At 40.4% G+C, this 27,719-nt stretch overlaps 1 protein-coding gene across 4 annotated transcripts in view; it reads left to right on the forward strand.

Moving 5' to 3' along the window:
• DTNBP1 (dystrobrevin binding protein 1) overlaps positions 1-27,719 on the forward strand; it is a 159,192-nt gene that overhangs the window by 60,592 nt on the left and 70,881 nt on the right. For all 4 annotated transcript variants that reach the window (XM_034762368.1, XM_034762367.1, XM_034762366.1 and 1 more), the window contains exon 7: positions 12,441-12,463. In XM_034762368.1, coding sequence (XP_034618259.1) covers positions 12,441-12,463 — 23 coding nt within the window. The remainder of the gene's footprint in view (positions 1-12,440; positions 12,464-27,719) is intronic.

Below are 27,719 nucleotides of genomic sequence, written 5' to 3' on the forward strand. Positions count from 1 at the left end.
GACAGATACTGCTATTCAAAATAGCTTGATCTCTCACGCATGAGATGCGTGCATATCTATGAGGGACACATACTTGAAGAACATCAAGTTCTATAGTGCAGTGCCAGCAGGCACAACTGACATTTCACTATTTTGTTTTCAGGGCAAGAGTAGGTAGCAATTAAAGAGTAATAAAAAAAAGAGAGAAATTGCATGAGTCACATATGAATGGTAAGAATGAAGTGTGTGTGTGTGTGTGTGTGTGTGTGTACTATGTAACTACACCTCTACTCTGATATAACGCAGTCCTCAGGAGCCAAAATATCTTACCGCATTATAGGTGAAACCGCGTTATATCGAACTTGCTTTGATCCGCCGGAGTGCGCAGCCCCGCCCCCCCGGAGCGCTGCCGTACCATGTTATATTGGGGTAGAGGTGTAGTAAGTGGGAACCAATGAACAAATGCTCCTGTGACAAGTAAAAAGTCACAGTGCAGCAGTTCAGTATATTGCCATTAAGTTGAAAGCTAAGCTGAAGTGTGTTTACAAACAAGTATATATAAAATATTGTTTGCAACTCGAAATTCATAACATACAATGTGTGTTTACACAAGTTATAGATTGCTTCTCTGCAATTTTATTTTTAAAAATATTTTCCATCACTTGCTTGTCACAATCCTAGATAAACTCCAGAAGATTCTGCATCTTCCCTGCTGTGGCAGGAAAACTTAACAGCTTATGTGGTTCAGGGAGCTGCATTCCCTCCCTGAGTCAGGTCCTAGTGATACCAATTGCAACAGAGAGGGCACCATCTCAGATGTTGTCAGATATAAAGCCTTTCAGATCACTTTTGTGATGCCTCATTGGGACAGAGTCACTAAATTATGTAGTTATGAAGAATATTTGACAGCAAGAAGAACATAGTGGGCTCTTTTTTTTTTTTCTTCAGGGGCTCTAATTTTCTTTTTAGCTCAAATGTCACTTTGAAGTGCTTACATGAATAAGCGAGATGGAATGGGCTGAAGTAATTAAAACAACTCTCCAAAGTAAACTTTACATATCATCAAGATGTATGTAGCAGAAAAGGATTCATGTTAATCTATTCTCCCAGGGGTGCAGAAAATAGTTCTGTTTTGATTCTTCAAAATCAAATGTAAAACTTTTTGTCTAGTGAAGTAGAAGATAGGAGATTAATGATTCTTCAAGGGAGGAGACATTTTTGATGGCTCTATTCAAAACGTATCCATAAAAATAATTCCAAAGTCCCTATACCAGTATTTTCAGCAGCTTGCCACATCAGTTAATTAAGGAGCAATTTTTGTTTTTCTACACACAAAGATGGCAAAGATCAACTGGTATTCAATCTATTAAATGGAAACTGCTACTATTATAATACTGCCCTCAACTTAGCAATTTAAAGAAAATGATAGAAGCATTTTGCCCTCCATGTATTCCTATAGATTTAAACTACATGTTGCAGCTGCAGGAGAGGGAGGAATTAAAATAAGAACTAAAAGAAACCATATTGATATGAGTACAAGATGGTCAGTTGAACATGGAAGTTTACCTAAGAATGGTTACAGATGCAGGAAAAAAAAGTATTTCTACTCAATTCTGTTGCTTCTGGATCTGGAAAAGAAAACCCTGCAGAATGCTGTGATCCACATTGCAAATGTCATTCAAGACACAGAGAAAATTATGGAGACTGCATCAAAGTGACAGAAAAATTGTGGAAGTAAAATCATTGAAAGCAGGAGAGATGAATTCAGAATTTTGTCCATTTTTAAGAGATCTGCATTTCTGTCCAGCTCACTCAACAGGAGTAGTATTTCAGAACATTCAGATTTGTTTGGTTGAAATTTCATAATAGCATAGTTCCTAACAGGGCCGGCTCCAGCATTTCTGCCATCCCAAGCGGGGGGGGGGGGAAAAGGCAGCGGCGGCAATGGGGGGGGGAGGGAAAGCCGCGATCGGCGGCGGCGGCAGTTCAGCGGCAGGTCATTCGCTCCTAGAGGGAGTGAGGGACCTGCCGCCCCCGAATTGCCGCAGGATCCGCCCCTCTCCCTTGGCTGCCCCAAGCACCTGCTTGTTGAGCTGGTGCCTGGAGCCGGCGCTGGTTCCTAAGAAAGCGAACAGATTAATGATACGTTTACCAAAAGCAAATAGAAAAGAGTGGTAGGTCTAGCAAGTTAGTAGACTGGGGACACAATTGATAATCTGTTTTACTTACAAAACTGCAAGCTTTTCATTTTGAACAATACATGTACACTTTTGAAGCAATAAATATGAGTATAAAGTGAATCACATCCTCATAAAACTTACTGGGATTTTTCCACAATATTTTTCTAGTGTTTGGGGTGAGAGGGAGGAAACGCTCTGGAAAAGTAAGTGGATTTTTTTTTAGTTTGGAGAAGTCAGTTTTGACTTATGAACTAAAAATAAACCCAGAGGTTCTCCAAAGTTTTCCATAACTTTCTAATGTTTCTGCCATCTTTGTGATGTTGGTCAGAATATCAGATTGTGTTTCTGCAATCTGTGTTAATATTATTTTAATATTATTCCCTGATGCCTGATGTATCCCATTAAACATGTCAACTGTTCTCTTGCCGGATGTACATAAGGAGCTAGTCTATACAGAAAATCTTTGAAAATTTAGCTCAAGAATATCCGTTTCATAGGTCCTACCAATACAGTCTTGCTTCCTAGCAATGTAGTTCCTGAATAGTAAAATTTATGCTTGCTTGCAATGCTTTAATCCTAGAAAGTGCTGCAGCTACATACCATTTCACACTGAGCTCTTATGTCAAATGTAAGAAAGTGATTATTTTTTTACTTTTGGAATCTGAGTTAAAAGCTACTGCATAACTTTTAAAAGGATATTTGAGTTTCATTGCCAAAAAATTACACATCTCAAGTATAGTATTTTAAGTGTGCATTTAGCCTATGAACATTTTATATATATTTTAAGTTTAAAAACACATGAAGCCTACTAAGCGCTTATCAGAAGTAAGGCTACATTTTAGTCCCGGGTATTTTTAGTAAAAGTCATGGACAGGTCTTGGGCAGTAAACAAAATTTCACGGCCTGTGACATATCCATGACTTGTACTATAGACCTCTGAGTAAATCTTGGGGGGGTGGGAGGGGAAGAGGGGTGGCATGCTGCCTGGGACCACTGGTGCTGCAGTGTGTGTGTGTCGCAGGGCTGGCAGGCTCCCTGGAAGCGGTGACATGTCCCTTGGCTCCTAGGCGGAGGTGCAGCCAGGGGGCTTCGCATGCTGCCTCTGCCCTGAGCGCCAGCTCTGCAGTTCCCATTTGCTGGGAACCACGGCCAATGGGAGCTGCGGGGATAGCGCCTGCCGGCAGAGACAGCGCACAGAACCACCTGGACACATCTCCACCTAGAAGCCGGGGGACATGTTGCCGCTTTTGGGGAAACCCTGAGGTAAGCGCCACCCGAGCAGTCATCCCCTCCTGCACCCCAAGCTCCTGCCCCAGTCCCAAACCCTCTCCCACACCCAAACACCACCTGCTGCTGCTGGGGGTGGGGTGGTGGCCCAAGACTACCCTAGCAGCGGCCAGTGTGGCTGACCTAGGGGCTACCCAAGCTGCGTAGTCGGCCCCCGGGCCAGCCACACTAGCTGCTGCGGAGATCCCGGAAACTCACAGAATCCGTGACCTCTGTGACAGACTCTTAACCTTAATCAGGGGTATGTCAAGCTTACACTACTGCCACCTTCCAGGTTTCCCTAGATAGGCAAGATGAGCTGTACTTCAGGAATCCATCCAAGGGGAAAGAGACCTTGCGATTAAAGAAAACCTCTAGCTCTCAATGTTTGGCATCTTGGAGATAGGTATTTGAGTTTAATTAATTATAGTGAGGGGTGAATAAAGAATCAAGTGCGCTTTTCTGCATCCTGTGATGGATATAATAGCAGTTATAGATGAACTAGAGTTGAAATTGAGATCACAACTGTAAATTCTGGAAAAGTGTCTAACTATAGAGTTAAATAAGAATAAATACATGGCTAAGGCCCTATTTGAATTGCAGGATGATTGTCAAATAATTGCGGCCGAGTTGCAGACAAGAGGTGGAAAATTGCGGAAAAGTAATAATGGACCTTTTTTAATGGTGGTATTTGTTTTTAAGAAAAATTTGCTGGAACAATATAACACTCAAGTATTATGTTATGCCTGCTAATACGTTTTGATAACTAGACATTTTGCTGCAACTGTATTAGTCATTAATGCACGAGGCTGACAGCAGGAGCCCTGCCGTGTGTGGGGCTGACAGCAGGAGCAGGAGCTGCAGTTGCTATCAGCTCGGATAAAAGGGGTTCTACTGTACTAATTGGGGGAAAACGTGTCTTGCAATCCTCAAAATGTATGCAAAATTATGGACTGTGCAAAGGAAGCTAATCAAAATTGTGGTGGAAGCCTAATGTTGCGGGATCCACAATTTCTGCGGTATCGCAAATTAAGTAGGGCCTTATACATGGCCCATTATTTAAAAAAGAAAAAAATCTACAAGTGTCTTGACAGAAGTTTGAAAAGCTTAAACAGCAAAAATAGGTGAACAATAAGTGACTGGTCACAGAAAAGGACTTTGGTATAACAAACCACAGGTGATGCGTAGGTGGGATATGGGGGGGGTTCAAGTGTCCCCCCTCCCCAGATTGGCCTGCCGGGGGTGGGGAGGAAGAGGGGCTCCGTCTTTCTCTCCCTGTGCCTCTCCCCAGCATGTCTCCATGTGTCTCCCCTGCCCAGTGACCCCTGCGCCCAGCCCAGGGCTGCAGCACTCTCCCCATCCCCACATTACCTGTGGGGAGGTGGAGGGGGAAGGGGCTCTCTGTCCTTCTCTTCCTGTGCCTCCAGTCATGTTCGGCTGATCTCCCTGGCAGCCAAGTGGGGAGCAGGATGGAGCCACTTTCACCTGAGAGCCTGGCTGGGAGGCAGTGGTGGCTTGCTCCCTGACTGGGCTTGTCTGCTGGGGACAGGGGCCAAGCGTGGTGGGGGAAGCTTGTGACATGCTACGTTGCATTGAGCTAGCATGCTAAAAATAGCAGCATAGCCGGAGGTAGCTTGTGTGGTGGATTAGGAGAGTATGAATTCAGAGTATGTAGGTGGGTTTGTACTCAGGTGGCTTGCCCAAGCTATGCCCAGCTACACTGCTGTTTTTAGTGGGCTAGCTCAAGCAGAGTTCGTACTTCTGTCTGCCTGAGCTGGGAAGCACGCTCTGAGCTGCAGTATAGCTATACCCATACAAGTGCATTCTTAAGTAGTCTTAACATGAGGCATAAATCTGTAGTTCTTTCTCAAAGTAGGTATCTTTAGGTGGGACGTTTCCATAGGGCTGAGGTTTCTCTTCCTATTTAAAAAGTTGTAAGGAGTATGCAGTGAGTCTGGCTGAAATTTTTCCTTGGTAGTTCAACCATTCAGTCTTTGAGAGAGGTCAACAATATTGTCTACCTGCATTTTAGCCATTAGTCATCAGAACTAGAAGTTTATGTACCAACAGATGCAGACAGAGAAAATTTATGTGCATGCTCATAAACTGGGATGGACTCTTCTCCCATAGAATCTTCTCCATTAGGAGCAATACTTTCCTGTCATATTTTATCCTACAATAGATAAGGGGTTTCTGCACAGCTGCTGACTGAAATCTTCTCAGTTAGTGGCTGCTTATCCACATCTGACAAGTCTGCTGACATTCATCCCCATTTAAGCATTTTTTTTTTTTTAAAGTCTCTATCAAATGAATCATTGTCACTGGACAAGGCAGTCCAGCCAGCCCCTGCCCTAGCAGTTGATATCTGGGCCTCTCAGGGTCTCCTAACATATGTTGTAATAACCGTGGATATAGAAACAATGGTCATTCAGGAAGTATCACGTAGTTTTTGACATTCTGATTGTGTCAGCTCCTGCCAAGAGTGCTGTCCCCATCACTTAGACTTCTCTAAGGCATTTGACTTGATAATGCATGGCATCTTGATTAATAAACTAGAACAATCCAAGATCAACATGGCACACATTAAATGGATTTAAAACTGGTTAAATGATAGGTCTCAAGATGTAAGTACAAATGGGGAAGTCATCTAGCAGCTGTATTTCTAGTTGGGTCCTGCAAGGATGAGTTCTTGGCTTTTGCTATTTAATGTTTTTATCCGTGACTTGAAAAAAACTGATACATTTTGCAGATGACACAAAGATTGTTTGTTTGCATCCATCTTACCAAGTTATCCATTGTGCGGATGGCCATATATAAGGGTCATACATTTAGAAACCAAGAACGTAGGCCATACTGACAGATGGGAGACTTTATCCTTTGAAGCAGTGACTCTGAAAAAAGACTTGGAGGTCCTGGTGGATAATCAACTGAACATGAGCTCCTGAATGCAACTCTGTGGTTAATGTGATATTTGGATGTATAAGATGGGGAATATTGAGTAATAGGTTATATTACCTGTAATTGCCATTGGTACAACTGCTATTGGAATACTGTGCCCCTTCACTTCAAGAAGGATGTTGATAAAATGGAGAGGGTTCTGAAAAGAACTGAGAGAATGATTAAAAGATTGGTAACAAGTCTTTCCCCATAAGGCATAAGGAGCTCAATGTATATAGCTTATCAAAGAGAAGGTTAAGAGTGACTTTCTATCTATAAATGCCTACATGTGGAACAGTAATTTGATGATAGAGTTCTGCTCTTCAGTCTCTGAGAAAGATATAGTAAGAACCAATGGCTGGAAGTTGAAACTAGACTAATTCAGACTGGATGTAAGGCACAAATTTTGATGGACCAACTAGAAGAATTGCTGGATTAAGTGAGTAATACTTTCAGGTGTTAGACAAAAGGAAGTGTTGCTTCCAAGAAAAGGTAACCTGGATTGCTTGCTGATCAGCCCTAATACAACCATCATCACCTATTAGCTGCCTCTTCTTTTGGGCAGCAGCAGCAGCAGCGCTTCTAATTTTAGGAGCAGCTAGTGTGAAAAATAAGAGGAAAAATTCGTTACAAGATGTTTCCTCAGCATAGGTTTATTGCTGTCTATGGAAAATGTTCATTTCCTTTCCTGTTGTGTTTTTTTTTTATTAAATAGTGTTACAGGATTCATTGCCTGTGGTAATGTGAGGGAATATTTGGAAACCTTGGTCTGTTGTTTGGTGGCACAGTTGCACTGCTATATGTACATAGGTTTAGGAGGGCTTCTATTTCTGTTTGTTCTCTGACCTTCCCTATAGCATCTGTTTCAGATTTGGTTGAAGCAATTTGCTATTCTTTGTGCAAGAATGAATGCAGCAGTGAGTAATTTGTTTGGAAGCTGAAGGAATCGTGCTGTATATGTTATAATGAAATGGTGTGTATGGAGGGATACTCAAGATGTTGATGATAGTTCATGGATAATAAGCACTTGTGTCTAGATAACTGATAGAATATTGGTGCCATAACATATCCCTCTTCTCATTTCCATGTTCAATATTTATTACCATTAAAGAGTTGCTAATTGCTTGATGGTTCTGGTTATCTTTTTATATTGACCCAAAAATGCAATTTTATCATGCATTCATTTCTCCGTTTTTCTCCAGCTGTGTTCTTCCTTAAGCAAGATTCAAATTCTTGATTGACACTGAAATTCCTGTGGGCCATCACAAGATGAGCACGCAGAGACTTGTATTATATCCAGATTAGGATACAGTGATGGCACTGGCTTCCTTTACAAATCAAGCTTCAAACATTGCTTTCCTGGGAGAGCAAGCGTATTGTTTTAGAGACCCAGAAACTTCTTGATTTGGTATTTTAGAGGGTAAAAGACTTTGTAATCAACTTTTTCATGTGGGTTTTTCATTTTTTTTCTCTCTGGGCAGTGCTCCAAAACCATACTTAACCACGTCTTGATGGAAGGTGCATTCTTACTGGTCTGTAGATAGTTTTTTATATAATTGCTTGTAATTGATGGCAGTAGTTCCTGCAAAAGAAGTAATTTATCTGTGACAATTAAAATGATGATTCCAATTACTCTGTGAATAAAGCTAGATCAACTGGAAATCATTTTTGCTTATATTTGAGATATTTTAAAGGAAAAATTCAAGAAGCATTACTTAATCATCAAATGTTTTGTCCTATTTAAAAAAAGTGTCCCTTTACTCTATTTTGTTGATCATTTGAAGCTTTACTTTTCTGACTTGCCCCCTCTTACTGTGTAACTGAGGAAACCTAATTTAGTAATATAATATCACTAGTACATAAATAAATAATCTGAGTTCCTACTGCTGAATCAGTTTTTCCCTTTCTCCTCCCCATCACTTATGTTGGAAGAGTAAGAGGGAAAGTAATATAATGTGGAAAAGGAAGCCTCTCCCACAGGTTTCCGAACATCAGTGATATCACAGAGCCTTATCGGAAGTATGCTCTGATTTTCAAATAGCTCTCTTAATTGTTTTAAAAAAAATACTATTAAGATGTTGTTTTTATTAGTAAAAACCAAAATATAGAGTTAAAGCTTACTCATCATTAGGACCCTACCAAATTCACGGCCATGAAAAATGCCTCATGGACCGTGAAATCTGGTCTTTTGTATGCTTTTACCCTATACTATACAGATTTCATGGGGGAGACCAGTGTTTTTCAAATTGGGGGTCCTGCCCAAAAGAGTTGCAGGGGGGATCATAAGGTTATATTAGGGAGGTTGTGGTATCGCCGCACTTACTTCTGCGCTGCCTTCAGAGCTCGGCGTCTGGAGAACGACAGATGGCCGGGCACCCAGCTCTGCAGGCAGTGCAGAAGAAAGGGTGGCAATACTGTACCATGCCATCGTTACGTCAGTGTTGCTGAAATCATGAGATTTACTATTTTTAAAATCCTATGCCCGTGAAATTGACCAAATGGATAGTGAATTTGGTAGGGCCCTACCCATCACATACTAGCCTCAGATAAGCTTACTACACAGAATAAAAAATACCTTTGCTGCCACAGTCCGGCAATTTAAAGGAATAACACTTGTAGGCTGTATCTAATTGTGACATTGTCAAACAATTTTTTATATTGCTGTAGCACCCAAAATGTGCAATATTCTTGCCTCGGATACCACTTCATTAACATCTTAAAATTGTAACTTATTATTTGGGCTGGTCAAATAGGAAAATATTTGAATATATTCATTGAATATCACTGGTATTGAATAATATATTTGTCAAATAGTATTTGACTAGTTGCAGAGCATATCAAAAAGTATTTGTCAAATTATCCTATGAATATAGGTGAAATTAGTCTAAAATACTGACTGAATAATATTTTGCAGGCCCTACTTACTTCATCTCTTCTTATGCCATCTTTCCCTTTCTGATTTCATTTAACTTTTTTTTTTTCCCCTATAATAGCTCATGGTACTTTTTTTCCAGAATTGTCTTTAGTGTTTGTTTGCTTTTTTCCTTTTATTTGTTTCCCTATATTATCCACCTAATCTCAAGATTTTTGTCGTCTTTCTTCTCGCTACTTCCAACCCGTCCCCCGCAAAAAAAAATTCCATATGCAACCCATCACTTTTTCTCTTGCTCTCTTGTCAGCCTTGCATGCAAGGGATGGAAATTTACTAGATACCCAACATCTAGAGAGTTTAAACTTACTAGCTGATGATTGATTTTGAAGACTGGGGCAGGTAGTGAATGGGCACTATACAAGGGCATTGCCCTGGGAAGAAGCCAGCTTTCCCCTGCCCCACATAAGCTTACTACTGTGACTTTGCTTCGGGCTCCAAATTTTTCATACGCCTATTACATGGAGGTGGATATGGACAAATTGAGTACTCACTCTGTAGAGTAAATGTAAAATTAGAGAATTAAAGTTAGCTTAAGTTTGGTTAAGGAAATCTTTTGTAAAGAAAGGCCCTAACTAACAAGTAAAAGAAAGGCCTTGAAAGTAATGACTTGTAAGGCCAGAAGGAATGAAGTAGGGTGGATGTCTGGTTTAAAGAATAACTAATGAAATAAAGGGAAGTTTCTAAAAAGAAGGCCTCTGACCAATAGGGGTAACTGCAGAGTGTTTTAATTATGACAAAGAGAATCTATCTTAAAATGAGCCAACCTGGCTCTTCCCACCCCATATACCAATGATATCTCAAAAATTAGGGCCTACGTAAACCAAGGTGCAAAGGAGAAACTATTGGTCAGTGTGGCGGGCCTGGCACCACAGCGCCCCTTTGTGGCAGAGGTGGGATGTGGTGTCGGCGCCTCGCCACTCAAGTTCCAGTGCCCATCTCTCTGTGGGCGGTCTAATGGCCTCCTTCAAAACAAACACCCCTGGCAGGCCACACTACCTCGCCAATCGGCCAGAGTCCGTATACCTGGCCCCAAGTACCCGGGTGGTGTGGCCCAATGGCCAGAGTCCACATAAATCGCTCCCTGCGTGGGAGCAGTGTGGCCTAATGGCCGGAGTCTATACAGTCCCCCTCGCAAGTGGGGTCATGCGGCCTAGCGGCCAGAGTCTATACAATCTCCCTCGCAAACGGGATAGCGTGGCCTAGCGGCCGGAGTCTATACAATCTCCCTCGCAAACGGGATAGCATGGCCTAGCGGCCGGAGTCTATACAATCTCCCTCGCAAACGGGATAGCATGGCCTAGCGGCCGGAGTCCATGCGATCCCTCTCGCAGGTGGGGTAGTGTGGCCTTGCGGACAGAGTCTATACAATCCCCCTTGCAAGCGGGGTATTGCGGCCTAGTGGCTGGAGTCCATACAATCCCTTCACGGTTCAGGGGTGAGGTGGTAGGGGGACCCGGGCCCGCCCTCTCCACCGGGTCCTGACCCAGGGCCCTGGTAGTGGCAAGCTTCCCTTGCCACCCACTCGGCGGGGATCCGCCCGCAACACGCTGAGCGCCTATGCGGCTCAAACACCATTTGCCTCTAAAGTTCCCCTGGGTCACTTCTTACCATAAATGCCAGGTTCTCTGCTGCGGGGGGTCCTCCGATCCATCCTCCTACTGTGACATCCTCTGTCGGGGTATCAGGGAGTGTCCTGGCTTGGTTGGCTTCCGCGTCCTGGCGTGCAGGCTCTCCCTCCTCAGGAGCTAGCAGCGTGCCTCCTTCTCTGGCAGTTAGCCCGGACTGAGCTGCTCTGCAGGCTTTTATACCCATTTTCCAGTTGGAGCAAGCCCAACAGAGCTTCCGGGGCATGGCTTCCTCTGCTAGGAAAGAAGGGTTAACCCCTGCGGTACCAGTGCGGGGCCACTCTGCCCCGTCACAGTCAGCAAGAAGGAGGGGAAAAGATGAGGAGTAATGGCCTTGGGGAGAAAGGAGATTATAAATCTTACCTGGATTGAGACTGGAAATGAGCATGAAGTGTTTCAAATTGGTTTTTAGCTGAAGTCAGTAATTGGCAGTGACATCACTTGTTTGTTAAAGGGTATAAAAATGTGAACCCTTAAAGGATTCGTTGCTAATATATGCCTGACCATGTTGGAGCCGACTAATATGGGTCTTACAAGTGGGCTAAGCCCCAGGGTGCTAAGTATCTTGATCAAATGCTTAAAAAATGTTTTGTTACTGTTTTGATGTAGTAAATTTCTGCTTATTTAGACTTTTGAGGCATGTTTAGAGCAATTGTATAAATACCATTTGGCCTTTGAATGTAATAAAGGAATTTATGGTTCAATTAATGTAATACCCTGCATAAATAATAATTCCAAGACACAACCCCTTTAATTCTTCCCCCCCCCTGGCTAGAAAGAAGAAAAAAAGTTAAATTATTCGTATTCACCTCTCACTGTAATGCTTTCAGGCAGAAAGGGAAGTGCATGTGTATGAAGGGATCAATGGGTGTATCTGCTGTTCTACATGTCTTCCTTCCTTCAGGTTGCAGAGTTGTGTGGTGTCACTATTCCTTCCATATTTTTGAATCCTCCCCCTCCAGTAAAGAACTCCAAAATCAGCTTTCTCAAGCAGCACAGTGAAATTTGCCAGATTTGTGTCTATTTCACTGCTAACCATAGGGTTTTGAATGTCAGTCCTGAAAACTGACAAGACAGTAGTCTGTTTTCATTCTGCTACAGCTTGGCAAAGCTCTGAGAAGCAGCAGGGATGTCTTAGTGTCTGTTAGTGGACCTAAGAAGCCTTCATTTATTATTTGATTATCTTGAGTTCATGTTCATGTTATCGTTGCAACCAGAAGATCTAGAAATAGTGAGAATAGATATAAATATATAATATATATTTGTAATATGTGGTAGCTCAGTTCTAAAGAAGTTGATATCAGTTATTTGCTCCAGGAAAGCAATTTTTCAAGCTCTATATGTGCAGCTAGAAGTTTCCAGTAACCAAGTTTCTAAAAATGTCACAATACTCAAATCCTTCATTTCACCTTTTCATGCATTTTAAACCATTGCAAATCTTCATAGATAATCCCAGTTGCATTTATGGAACATATCTGTTTTTAATCTGAGACTTTCTATTCTGCTTTCTCTCTCCTTCAGGAAAGAACTTGAAACCTTCAAAGGTAACTTCTTTTTAATTCTACACTTTAGAATTGCTGCGATTTTCTCAATGTTTATTGTATTCATGGTGAAAATGGTAAAGAGCTTTTATTTTGCATTGGATAATGTTGTTCATCTTATGCCACAAACACAGTGTTTTGTTACTCTGTCACTATCTGTTTCTGCTACTGACATCTTTAGGATCGTAGTAAATGCTGTAGAAACACAGATGGGACTTTCTTCTATGGGTATTGTGAGGGAAATACTAAATTTGAAAGATCCCATACCTAGTCTAACACTCTCCTGGAGGGTTATCTAGAAGTGAAAGACATTAGGTCATAGGCTAGTTACTATGGGTACATCTACACTACAGGGGGGAGTCGATTTAAGATACGCAAATTCAGCTACGTGAATAGCGTAGCTGAATTCGACGTATCGCAGCCGACTTACCCTGTTGTGAGGACGGCGGCAAAATCGACTTCTGCGGCTTTGTCGGCGGCGCTTACTACCACCTCCGCTGGTGGAGTAAGAGCGCCGATTCGGGGATCGATTGTCGCATCCCGACGGGACGCGATAAATCGATCCCCGAGAGGTCGATTTCTACCCGCCAATTCAGGCGGGTAGTATAGACCTAGCCTATGTCTTTTTCAACTTGTATTGGTTTTTGACATGTGTCATGGACACTATCTAGAAACAGCTATGCAGAAGTCTGATAGTTTTCACTGTATTACGCTATATCAGCGAAAAGAGTGTGTGTGTGTGTGTGTGTGTGTGTGTGTGTGTGTGTGTATATATATATTTTTGTTGACAGTTTATTTTTTCTCCCTTACTCTTCAGTTGGGTTTGTTTTAAAGCAAGAATGTACTATATGTCAGTCCAACATAATACAAAGAGGTTGGGAACTTTACATAGTATGACAGGTGTTTTGCCACTATAGTGAGTTGGCAGAGGATTTTGGTGTTTATGGTTTTAATAAACCTTGCATTTAAATTTATAATTTGCTACCTCAGACATTTAAATGTGTGGTCAGTTTAAAAGTTAGCTGTACCCTTTTGATCTAGGTAAAACACAAGTGTGAGTTGATATTTTCCATCTCATGTGTATTATAAACCATTAGTGAAGTTTGATTCACGCATGTTAGCTTGTGCAATTTAAAATATGGCTGAAAATTTCTACAGAATTCACTGTCTTTGCCTGTTTGGTTCATTAACTTATTTTATTATTATTATAATGCTAAAAAAAAGAAAAACAATCAAGTTAACATTACCAGACAACAAGTGACACAGATTATGTAAAGTGTCACCTTTGTCTGCAGCTCTGCACTACAATTCTTTTCATTGGTTTGACAGCCTTAAAGCACAGACTCACTCAGTAGATAGCCAGACAATGCAAAGTTGATTCTGTTCCAAGGCAGTGCAGTTCATTTTATGATACTAAGTTTTCCTTCATAGTCTGAAAAACACAATCCTCCTTATTTGTATTGATACCTTAGTGACTTCTGGAGTCAGTTTGTGAACATCAAGAATTGCCTGTAGCTGCTTGCTTAGCTTGGCCATGTGGTCTCTGGAGGTCTCTGGTGCTTTCAGGAGCATAGAGTGCAAATGATTTAACTGACTGAATTGTGAGACATTCATATTTACACTTGCATTTATTACATTACTCTTCAGACTAGTTTGCCATATGGACCTAATGAAAAGGCAGATGCAGACACAACAAATGAACTTTGTATCAAAATGAAAAATTATTCAAAGAGGCATGATTCTTAATTATTTTTCTTAGTTAATGTTTACTGTAGATAATGAAAAACAATTTTTTACTTGAAGAGCTAGTACAGCTAGATTAATTTTGATTAGGTAATTGGAATAGCAAAAAGTGTCTTTATTCCTCATTCAGGCTGTGGAAAACAGGCAAGATCAGCTTCTGTTATGTCTTCAACAGCTGTAAATGCCTTTTGGCAAACTTTATGTAATCTTGCTGTCTATATCAGTATAGGTATTATTCCCTTATTTTATTTTGAGGCATATCAGCAGTACGAGTGATATTGTACTTTGTATCCTTTGTGTAATGATTTTCATGAGTATATAGTTTGTTCTAGGCAAGGGGTAAGAACTTATTTTCAAACCAACTCTAACATGCCCATATAAAACAGAATATCATGGAGGAAAGAATACTGAATTCCAGAAGGTTCTAAGCTTTTTTTCCCCAGTGACTTACTGTGCAGCCCTGGACACATCACTTTACCTCTTTGCTTTCCCATCTGTAAAATAGAGTTACTTTGACTATCAGTTTGTAAAACGAACTTTATATTTTGAAAGTGGTGGTATATAAATGTTATAAGTTATGTAAATTATATTTTTCAGCAATAAAATAAACCCTGAACTAACTCAAATATAACCGGGGGTGAAATATTTTTTTCTTCGAATATGTGTCAGTGTCGATCCCACTGTAGGTGGATGTGTGCCTACTGTGAAAAATTGGATTTGTTTTGGGTAAGTGTCTGTTGGACTATGCATGTGCTCTATATCTTCTTGCGCCCCTTTATGTGAGGGCATAAAAGATGGAGCAGCCTGGCCTTCCCTCAGTTTCCTCTTATTGAATTGAGATGCAACCTGGCAAATGTTCAACCACTATTTTTCTTGAGCTTCAAACTCACCTTCCACACTAGTTGTTGTGTGTTTTTTTTTAAGAAATCTTTCTTCACTGACATACTTGTGCCAATTTTTTAATTTGGGCATTCAAAAAAAAGGGTGGGGGGGACAAGAGACAACAGAAGTCTCTAAGCCACAGGATTTGGGGACTTCAACAGCAGAGTCAAGGGAAAGGGTAGGGACGGCTTTGTGGCCTGCATCATGCGGGAGGTCAGACCAGATGATCATAATGGTCCCTTCTGACCTTAAAGTCTATGAGTCTATAAGACTCCCTTCTACCTTCTTCCCCCTTGTCTTCCAGCTTTAAGGCCTGCCTGACATGCAACATGCTCATCCCCCTTGTCAAGGGGCATAGTTGATGCCTTTTCGGTCTAGGGAAAGTCATTTTCATGATAATTCTGAGATGTGTAAACGTTCTCATCGAGAACTCACAAGGCAAGGGACATGCAGATCAAACTACACCTGCTCGAGAAATCAATGCACATTTCAGACTTGGAAGAGACATCAACCTCCAAGGAATCCCAGGAATCTTCCTTAGCAAGTGTTACTTTAGGCAGATACCACTGGAGTCCAATGAGAGGGAAGGCAGGGAAGAAAACCCCATCAAAATAGAGGGATACTTTGAGGAAACCAAGGAAGGCACAATGTACCTCCCTTTTGAGGGGCTGGAGCTGTTCAACTCAAGGGCTGATGAAGCACTCTATTCCATAAAGGACTTGAGGGGCCACCCTGAGATCCCTAGGGATCTGTACATTGTCCTCCTACAAGAAGTCCTATAAATATCAACCCCAACAGAGCTAATGGGTACATCATTACTCTCAAAGCACACAACCAGATTGCCATCAATGAGAACCGTCACAATATCAGAGGAGATGTCCTTCATCCACCTCCTCTGTCACAAACACTGCCCCATCAGCCAGACAGCAGATTTGACTGGAATGGCAGGAGCCACATCAGAGCCAATCAGGAGCCAGCAGCTACCATTGCAAGCCACCTTGTCCTGTTCCATTGGATGTGATCTGATATCACCTTAGAAAAATGGATGTTGGATATAGTCACCTATCATTATCTCTTCCCTGTCCCTGTTCAGGGACTCTTCTCACACAAAGTCTGTTACAAAAAGAAGTGGCTTCATTGTTTCATATAAGAGTTGTAAAGGGTTCCACAGGAATACAGGTGAAGAGATTTCTACTCATGGTACTTCCTTATCCCAAAGAAAAAAGGGGGTCTTCTTCCTATCCTAGATCAGAGGAGACTAAACAAGTATATGCACCACTTCAGATTCAGGATGGCAGCACTTGTCTCCATTATTCTATCTCTTCAGGCTCAAGACTGGTTTGTAGCTCTCGACTTGCAGGATGCATATTTTCATATAGTGGTCCACATAGCCTGTGGGACGTATTTGCAATTTGTGGTGGGATCCAAACACTTTTCGTACAAGTATTGCCATTCGGATTCTCACGGTCACCGAGGGTCTCCAGGAAATGCCACACAGGGGTAGTAGTGCACCTGAGGAGACAAAGCAGTCACATCTACCTCTACTTGAGTGACTGGCTGATCAGGGGCAGGTCACAATGGAGATGTCAGTGAGCTAGGACAGCACTCTGTTCCTATTTACCTGACTAGGCCTCTCAGTGAACTATAAAAATATACTTACCCCATTTCAGGTGGTGAAGTTCAAAAGAATCTGGATTGACTCCAGATCAGAAAGAGCATATCTCCCTAATGACAGATTCCTGGTACAAGGACTCTTACTTCTGTTGACATCAGAGCTACCTATAATGGTATGAACATACTTTACAGTCTAGCGTGACCTAACATATTGACATATACGTACATGATGTCACTTGCTAGACTTTATCTGTGGCCTCTTCAACTCTGGCTCAGAATCAGTTCTCTGGTAAACACAGTAGACAGAAGATCCTAGTACCAAGTCACATCACTGCTGAACTGATCTGGTGGTTAGAACTCCCACACATGCATAAAGGAATTTCCTTTTTTCACTTCCCTTCCTGACAAAGACACTAATCATAGATGTGTCAGGGACAAGTTGGGGAGGTCACTTAGACTATCTGCATATCCAAGGAACCTGGTCTCCAAGCTACGTGAAGCTACACATTAATGTCCAAGAGCTTGTAGCCATCAGTTACCAGTATGTTGTTCCTATCTGTTCTCCAAAACTTGATAATGTAGATGTTCCTGGACTACACGACAGTCATGCACTACATAAGAAAGGGGGTGTCTGTTCCTTGCCCCTCTGCCTGGGAGCCATTATGGAATTTGGCGCCATCAGAATGGGGTGACGTCGATGGCCCTTCATTTCACTGGAGTAAGCAACAATTTAGCAGACTTCCTGAGCAGATGGTCAATGACCAATCACGAATGGTCCTTGCAGTCACATTCCATCAGTGTGAATCCCCCTCAGTAGACTTGTTTGGCACTGAGGACAATCCAAAAATGTCAGAACTTTTGTTCCAGAGGAGGTCTGAGTCCACAGTTGCTACCAAATCCTTTCTTCCTACAATGGAACAAAAGTTTGCTGTACGCCTTCCCGCCAATTTCCCTGTTTCCCAAGATGATTTCCAAAATAAATAGAGACAAAGCCGTGGTCATTCTGGTGGCTTTGTAGTGGCAGAGATCACTGTGGCTGATGGATGTACTTCAGAGGTCTATTTAGCCCCCTATCCAGTTCCCAGTCTGGTTGGATGAGATCTCAACATTACTACCAGATACTCTATCCAGATCCAAAGTCACTCCACCATTTAGTGTAACTGTAGGGTGGATAAGTGCAATGGACAGGAACTGCTCCTTACAGCTCTAGAAAATACTGATACAAAGCAGGAAAATGTCTACCAGAAGAATGCACTCTTCAGAGTGTAAATGGCTTTCAATAGGGGCAGCCCACTAAAGTCGTGGTCCAGTCCAAGCCTCAATATCAAAGATTCTGGATAAACTCTACAGCACTTCAAACAGGCCAGTTTTTTTGCCCAGCTCTATATTAAAATATGTCTCCAGCAATTTCATCTAGTCACCTGCCTTTGTAGCCTTGCTCAGTCTTTTCTCACTGCATGGTATAGATGTTTCTTAAAGGGCTCCTACATATTTACCCACAAGACTCTTCCTGCCATGGGCCTCAATAGAGCCCTTCTGAGATTCATCAAGCCCCTCTTTCAGAATGCTCCTTGCACCACTTCACTCTGAAGACAAACTTCCTAGAGCTTTTCTACACAGAGAATTAGTGCGTGACAAGCAAGAGTCTGAATCTACAGCACACTACCTTGCAGTGCACAAACTGGCCATGTGGACATGCTGCTGCACACTAAAAGTTCTATAGTGCGAGTATGTCAAAGTGTGCTGTGGAACTTTTAGTGCATGTTAGTAGGGTCCACACAGCCAATTAGTGTACGGTAAGCTAGTGACTGTAGATTCACATCCTGCTTGCTGTGTTCTAACTGTGTTGACAAGCCGCTAGTCATGGTCGCTTCAGCCAGAAGAATCAGTGAGTGAGCTTCAGATGCTTTTGGCCAAACCTCCATAATCAACAATCCATAGGACCAAGGTGGTGCCAAGACCTCACCCAAAATTCATCCACAAAAGGTTCCAGTAGTTCATCTGAACCAAACCATCAACCTACTTGTCGTCTTCCCAAAACCACATTTGGCATTGGGAGAAAATAAATTATACACACAATAGGTATATCCAGGACTCTGCTTTATTATATTGACAGGTCTTCTTTGGAGACTATCTTGATGCTGAGAAGACAATGCTGAATGTGCCCTTGTGCATTCCTAACAGGGCCTGGGACCAAGCTTTGTACATTGCTTTTGCACTAAAGCCTCTGATAAGCTTTAGAGGTACTACTTTGGGTGCTTACCATTGACTTTCAGCATCACTGCACCTTTTTATATTGATGGCCCTAGGTGCTTGACAATTGAACTGGTTGACTGGGCACTAATAGTTCTCTTCAATGTACAGGAATTTGAGGCAGCTCTCTAAGGTTTTTCTCTGGGTCATGGCAGTGAAGGAAAGAGGTATAAACTATCTTTCCATACTGTGCCCTTCATACAGACACTTTGTACAGTGCACTCCATTTATAAGAATTACCGTTAAGAATCAACTGCATATAGTGATCAAAACCACTGGGACAAAATCATTCCTATACTAACCTATGCTCCTCTTGTAAGAATCAGCCACTTATAAGACTCAAATAATCTAGGACGAATGTGATTCTTATAAAAGGAATGCACTGTATTTGTTTTTGTTTTTGTTTTTTAAATGGACAGTGTAGTCACAATTTACAGGGGTTTAAAAGCTTTTTGACATTGTTTGCTATTTTCAGACCAAAATAATCCAGAAGACAAAATGCATCTGCAATAGTGGTTTATGAAGAAAGAGAGGGACATTCCCAACTGGGTGTCAATTGTCAGAACTCAATTGTAACTATGTGAGGTACAAGAAAGGTGGTGTTTTTTTTGTTTGTTTGTTTGTTTTTTTTATTGGGTGGGGTGGGATTTTGTCAAAGGATAAAAATGTTAAGCTAGGTAAACAAAGACCAAAAACTGACAGAAGTTGATATGGGGCACCACTAGTAAATCTGAGGATTTTGTTTTAGCAGTCAAAGAATTGAGGAGCAGTTGAGAGCTATATCCCTGTCTAGAGCATATTGGGTATGAGTGAAAGTGCATACTTACCCAAGTTGATACTGCTTGCTAAAAATTACAAGCTCATGGAGTTTCCTTTAATAATAATAATAATTAATTAATTAATTAATTAATAATGAGATATCCATCTCCTAGAACTGGAAGGGACCTTGAAAGGTCATCGAGTCCAGCCCCCTGCCTTCACTAGCAGGACCAAGTACTGATTTTGCCCCAAATCCCTAAGTGGCCCCCTTAAGGATTGAACTCACAACCCTGGATTTAGCAGGCCAGTGCTCAAACCACTGAGCGATCCCTCCCCCCACTTCCAAGAGTGGGAAGATAATTGTTGAAAAGGAACACAGTAACTTAAAAGGTTTTTAAGCTCTGTATTTATGCTTTTTAGTAACAATTTGCTCTTGTTTTTGTGTGTGCTTCTGATACCTGTAAATGAACAACATTTATATTTAAAAACAAGATTTAATTTTCCCTAGAAAATAAACTGGTAAAATGAAAATACTCGTCACAATTCATTGTAAATGCTGATGGCTTCTTGAAAGTTTGTACTAAAACTGGGGCCTAGTTTTTCTACTGATACTCAAACTAACTTGCCACCGAAAGGTCACGAGAGGTAATCAATGTACCATTTTAAATAGTCTGTCCAAAAAAATTATTTAAACATATTCTGACATAGTTACATAACATTATCTATTGCTTGCTTGTATAATGATGGCATGTGAAGAGAGAATGCATCAAGTGTGATGTCATACAATGTAATGTGTCATCCCTGCCCACCCCCACCAAAAAAAAAAAACCTGTGGGTTGGATCAGAACTGGCAGGAGTCTGGTTTGTAAGTTACATAAATTAATTCCAGGTTGGCATGTTGTAACAGGGTGATTTTCATTGATCTTGCATGCATTTATACACTGACTTTTTTCAGTGCATGTGTATAGTTTCTGATTACATTAATCGAAGAGTTCTCATGAAAAGGAGAACAGACACTGAAGTTTGGACTGGTCCTTAACTATATATAGCTATATTCTTCATAATTGTTTATATCCTTATCTTCTTTATTGCTCATTGTTAATTTAGAAAGGGTACTGGCCCACAGATAGGTGTTTCACTTTTTGTATAAAACAAGTTAGTGGAATATTAATATTGTAAACACAAATTCATACGGAATCTAGAAAAGTCAAGGTATTCATGAAAATCAGTGTTTCTTAGATATTTTATTAGAGGAAAGGAATACAACCAAATTGCACATTTTCAAGGAGAAACAGTGCAGTTCTTGAAGCATCGTGTTAGTGCCTCTATGAATTGTACAGAATTGACCATTTTTTACAAGAAGTAAACTTGTGCCTCTAGGAATTCAGGTAGGTTGTATTCAGAGGGTCAAAGCAGCCAAGCACAGGAAATATGAATTCAACGTGCAAACTGATGTGACTGCATGTTTACGAAGAAAAAAACAGTAGTTACCTGTTAGCAAGAATAAGAGAACAGGAATCCAGTTCATGAAGCAACAGATGGAACAAGCCTCACTGCTCTCTCAAATCTATTTTTAAAACTGCACCCTTCCAGAGCTGTATGCAAATACCGTGGTTGTCTAGAAGTGAGTACTTGAAAGCAGTGAATCTCTACATGCTTATGCTCAGGAACCTATTTCTAAATACCTTTCTGTTAAGTTCATTAAGTAAGGAAGAATATAAACATTATGAAAATCCTATTCCGTAAACATTCTTATAGCCAAGATAGAGTTTAATCAGAACAATACATTCTTATTTTTTCAAAGTACTGAGCAACAATTCATTAATCTGATACAGATTTTCCATAGTTTACCAGATGTCATAACGAAGGGATTTGAACTGTTTTGATTTTTTTTTTTAATATTGAAAAGTCAATTGAATCCACTAGCATTTCCAACTTATTTAAGGTATTACCTTCAAATAAATGAAGCGGGTATACAGTAATACCATATCATTTGTCAGAAACTGATGGGGGTGATTGTGCCTAGTGGTCGGAGCTGTGGCAGTTGGAGCATGACTAAGAACAGGGAGGGAGCAAGAGCAAAGTTGGAGCTGGCTAAGGCTTGGGGAGTCTGTTGCCAATGTCAGGCAGGAGAGAGTTCCAAGCCCTGGAATGACATTGAGCAGACTGAGTTGCTGTTCCTCCTGTGGTGCTTATATACCTGTCCTGAGAGTCACCAGATCAGTTCCTGGCTTGTGAATTGGCTGGACTCTATCATAGGAGTGACTCATCACCTAACATAATTGCCTTTTAAAATGTGAACCAACTGAAACACTGACTTTTTCCTTATCTTTATTCTTACTGGTATTAAACAGTGTATATTCATTTGGCTGGAAGAGTGGCTTTTTTCCCTTTATTTCTGGGGATTCCCGTGTACTGTCCCCAAAACACATTCTAGCTTTCCTCTTTCCACCCTCCCAGACCCTGTGTCACAGCAGCCCTGCTAGTCACTAAAAGGGCTCAAAAAGATTCCAAGCATTAAGGTTAATAAATCTTTTAAACCAGTTTATTCAAGTTAGCTGTATATTTTTATATTTTGACTAGAATATGTTTGCAGCCATTTCTGAGACACAGAAGCATTGTTACTGATATTGACTTGAGGGAATGTGGGGGAAATAATCATTGCTCTAGAAAGCACAAATCCATTATAGTCATTGCCAATGGCTTTTTGCATCATTCAGCTGCACTGAAACCTGGTATTCATTGAATCTTCTCTGGCAGTAGGAAATAATTAATAGATGGTGTTTGTTTGCTTTTAAAAGCTTTTAACAAAGCACCCACGTGCCTACATGCATTAATACTCTCAACCTACTGTGTCTGCTGCCAAGGATGTGTGTGGGTGTAAGGCACACTGGCTAACTTAAGTACAATGATCCTTTCATAATCCAGGATCCCATTACTGGTAGATCTAATGGAACGGCTCAGATAGTAGCATACTATGTTTAATAAGACACATTGTTTACATCATAATCTGGCCCTTCTGCTTGTAAGTAAGAAACAAAAAGGTGACTGAGAAGAGTGCACATCACAAAGTGAAGTAGATAGCACTCAAGAAAAGAAGGAAAATAAGAGGGAAAAGTCTAGCTGTTTTATATGGGCTAATTCTTAACAGTTCTGATTCATGAAGATCAGATGTTGCAAAATATTTGGTGATTGTACCAACTGGAAATTTCCCATAATTTTATAAAATGTTTTCTTCAGCCATTAAAGGCGTAACTTTCAGAGGTGCTGGACATATGCCACTCCTAGTGGTTATGAATTTCCCCTATGAATGACAATGAATAGTCATTAGGCCAGGAGAAGGATAGTGACTTTCTGGCCTGGTGGTTAGAATACTCAGCTAGGATTTGGGAGACCCAAATTCAAGTTTCTGACTCCAGTGACAATTTATTTATAAAAAGGGGAACAGCTTCAGCAGGAGCTATTAAGACCCAGGCCAGATTATCCCATAGCCAGAGTCCAGGGCACACTCCTGCAACGTGGGAGATCCAACTTCACATCCATCCCTTTTCCACATTAGGTAGTGGGGGTATAGAACCCAGGTCTCACATTTCAGGAGTTAAACGATATAAAGAGAGTGAGTACCACTTCCCCCTCTAGCTGTTTTGTGAATGTAGTCCAAAAAATTGAATTGTTTTGGAAATGTTGAATCAAACTGTTCAGATTCAGTATTTGCTAAACATTTTGATTTTTCGGTTCAGTTGAAACTGTTAGTGAACTCAACAGAAATTCACTAATGCTTTCAGGTTGACCAAAACAGTATTTTTTGGCTAATGTTTATCTAGGTCTTTTCCCTACACAATATTGCAAAAGGCCAAAATGACTGAGACCTCTCTCAAGGTTCCTGACTTTATCTTAATCAGATGGTTCACCTACCTGTCTCCTTCCCCAAGCCTCTCACTACTCAGAGAGAAGCTAGGCTTCATATCCTGGGTGTAGTTAGGTGCCTCTCGTGCTATCTGAACAGAATGAAGCTGCTCAGGCATTCTCCTAGGCTGTTCCTAGAATTTGCCAACAGAATGAAGGGACAACTTATTTCCATTCAGAGACTGTCAAAATGAGTCTCTGACTGTATTAAGACGTTCTATGAGCTGGTCCACTTAGACCTGCCTGGGCAAGTTAGGGCTTATTCCATGAGAGCCCAGGCAGCCTCTGCTGCATCTCTCTGAGGTGTCCCAATTTCAGAGATTTGTAAAGCTGATCCTTGGAGTTTAGTTCACACCTTTGCTTACCATTATTCATTCGTAGAGGGTTGCAAATCTGACACCTGCTGTGGTAGAACTGTCCTGCAGTTATTAATCCAGTAGATCAGAGCACTCACCATCCAGTACATGAGTTACTGCTTGAGAGTCACCGGGAGTGGAACGTATATGGGCTATCCCTAGAAAGAGAAAATAGTTACTTACCCGGTTGTAACTGTGGTTCTTGTTGTCCACATGTATTCCATGACCCCTCCTCTTTAGCCACTATTTTGGAGTCTTTGCCAGTTTGAATTCTGGAGAGTGGTTGCAGCTGCTCTGCCTTTTATACATTTGGCTACGGGGCACTGGAAAGTGCATGGGCACAGACTCAACAGATGCTGATACTTAAAACAATTCCAGCCTTGTGCTCACGGGGCGCATGTGCCCCCAAAATGCAAAACCTGTGGACCACATCTTGGAGAACCACAGTTACTGTAAAGTAACTGTTCTTTCTGAGGAACAAATATTATGTAGTTTTGTGATTAAAGAGTGAATCATAGTTCATGCATACAAGTGGGTAAAATTAAGGTCCACCTTAACTCTGGCTTTTTCTCTTTCGAGTGCTTTACTTTGCAACTTTTTCCGTCCTAAGTGCAGGACTCTGAACTTGTCCTTGTTGAACCTCATCAGATTTCTTTTGGCCCAATCCTCCGATTTGTCTAGGTCACTCTGGACCCTGCCCCTACCCTCCAGCGTATCTACCTCTCCCCCCAGCTTAGTGTCAGCTGTCGCACGAGGATACTTTTTATTTTCAAGAGCCTCAAGACAGCTAGTCAAAGATTTGTTATTTAATTGGTGCATGTCTAGAATTTCCAAATTATATATCTGTTTACATGATGAATAGAACCTTTACATCCGACTGCGTTGAAGAAACTTTGGAATGCTGTGTATGTTTTCTTGCATTATATTTCCATTTCGCTAAACAAAGGTTTTCTGCCTTTAGAAATATTTTGTATTTGCAGTTATTTTGTCTTAAAGCATTTACAGATCTTATTTCGGTAGTTGTAAATGTGAGTTTGAGGGTCTAGAGGAAAAATGAAATTTTAAAGATGGAAAGGGATACAATGGGAGATTTCATAGAAGTCATGGACATACTGAATTGTCAGATTTTCTTGGGATTAATACTTGTGCAATTTCAGTTTAAAAAAAAAAAAAACTACTGAAAGGTATTTTTTTTTGCTAGCCCTCTTTTATCATATTCAAGTTTAAACACTTAGATACTTTGGTATAGTGCGGGTTGACTTCAGTATAATTTTATATTTGTGATTTATGATGCTTCTGCTTGTGTACATGTTATCTGAACATAAGGCTTTATTTCATCAGTGTTCTGTCTGTATGATTTTATATCAGCAGTATTATGTGGTGGCTGCCACATGAAATTTGTGTGCAAGTAATCAGTTTATGTAGTTTGGAGATTATTGGAAAACTCAGGCATTGGAGACCTTATTTTGAAGAGGTTTCTTTAGCTATCTCGGACTCAAAACAGGCTTGTATTCATGTTTTAAGCTTTGCTTCATTTAAATTTTGCTAGAGAACTTTGTTTTCTTGCAATAAATTTTTTGTTCTGCTTTTTCATGCTGTGTTATATGTTGCAATGTGGTTTTTGGGACTAACGTATTCTCCTAGCAGTTGGATTTTTGTTGTTTCTGTTAAAGGCATTCAGTGGGTAGTCTTCCTATATTTACAACTAATTCTACATGTAGTCCAGTCTTGTTCTGTCAAAGTTCACATGCGTATACACATTGCAGCAAATTCAAGACTACTAGTGTCATTGCTAAGGGACAGATTGTTTTTGGATATGCGTTTGCAACTCCCATTGACTTCAGAGGATTGCACAGAAGTAACTTTGGGCAGAATTTGGCCATCAGTTTCAATCAGCCTTTCAGTGTTGTAATCTCATCAGGATTCATTTTGTTTGGACTGATGGGTAAAATATCAATAGTGTTTGTCAGGGAAAACTATTCAATTTTTGAATTCCAGGCTGGAAAATTGTCCTGAGGATGTAACTCTAATCTTATTGAATTAATACAGAAAATGTAATATTTCAAAAAGGTAATATTTTAAAAATGTTAAACTTGGATAGCTGAAATGCAGACAAAAATGGAATTTCACTTAATTCTGCAACTTAATCCTTAACTTCTCCCTTTTACATATTAAAATCCAAACTGAATATCCTATAAGATTACTGTCAGTATTTTTGAGTCTTCCTAAGAAATGATTGTATATATTATCTTCAGCATCTCGATGAAAGATAACTAGGGTTTTCATAGGCCTCTAATTTTTTGCTTGATTTTCATTTAATAATGGTTTTGAAAAAAATTAAAAATATAGACTCATAGGCAAAAAGGGAGTTACACAAGTATTCATCAAGAGGCTTTTACAAATATATATTTTTCTTTTTAAATTGTGACTTTAAGTGTAACAGGTTTTTAGAAAACATCAGAGTTCTTTATCTAAACCTACAGTATATTTAGGGACTTTTTAAGTGGTTATTGCTGTTTTTGGTTCATGGCATCATTAAGTACTCTGGGACTCTTAAACTGGGGAAGTAATTGTATGCCTGTATTCAAAATAAAGAATGAAATTATCTTAAAAGAAATGTTTGTTTACAGTAAAAAACCTTTTTTAAAACAAACCTTAAGGATTTGAGTTAAAAAAAAAAATCCTGAAAATTCTAGGCTGCACAGATGCAACATTTTTGGGGGGAGGGGAGGGTGCAGGGGAAGGTTCATTTTATTGTAAATTTGTTATATGTATACTTAAGAATAAGGAGGAACGCTAGCTTTATATTTAGTACACATGCAATTTAATGGTAACTTGGATTTGTAATGCATAAATACATTGTTCATTGCAGAAGTCTCATTCTCATTTGTTCAAAAATCATATTAATGTATTTTTTAATATTTTAGATTTGAAGTAAGACTGTTGTATAGAATCTGGTGTGTAAGATTTTTGAGCTGACACATTAAGCAAAAATTTGCAGGGGAGAGCTACGTTTGATACAAAACATAGCAGAAATTCTTTTAAGCACTGTCTTGCTTCAAAATGTGATTATCTCTGTCAAAGAAATGCATAGGGTAAATTATGTGTTATTGGGTTGAAAAAATCTGTAGTGTCACACTGTTCTTACCACCCCTTTCTTTAACAGCATGTGGTATGTTCCCAAATACATGCTTGCATCCTGGTACACCACGGCTCCTGACAGCTTGCATTAAGGTTTTGGAAAGGCAGTGAGTTGAAGTGTCTATGTATGTGTATCTATGTATGAGTGACCAAACTGAAAATTGGCAGGCTCTGTATTATTCCTTTGAAAAAACAGGCTTCTAACATCGCTTTGTTCTGCATCATTGAAGATGCACATCAGTGGAGCTGCTTCATAACTGGATGTTTCACTTGATCAGCACTGTGCTTCTGTTTACTTGCTAATTTTTCACTGCCATGTCATCTCCAGGAGCCACCGAGAATAATCAAAGGAGTTCCTGTAGGTGCAGCTTTTATTTTATTTTTATCATCAGTCAAGCTCATATTCAAAGCTAATTCAAATACAAAACAAAATTAAAGTTAGATTAGTTAATAAATTGTGTTGCAGTACCATAGCTTGTCTTGTAATGCTTCTACAGTGAATGAGGGGTTAGATATCGACTTGATTTGGCAAAACAGAATGAAACAGGGTCGTAAAGAATGTCTGTTTTCACTGGAGTGTTGTCTGTTCCTTTGTATTATTAACA

The sequence above is a fragment of the Trachemys scripta genome, chromosome 2 (assembly GCF_013100865.1).
Source record: "Trachemys scripta elegans isolate TJP31775 chromosome 2, CAS_Tse_1.0, whole genome shotgun sequence".
Classification (NCBI taxonomy): domain Eukaryota; kingdom Metazoa; phylum Chordata; order Testudines; family Emydidae; genus Trachemys; species Trachemys scripta.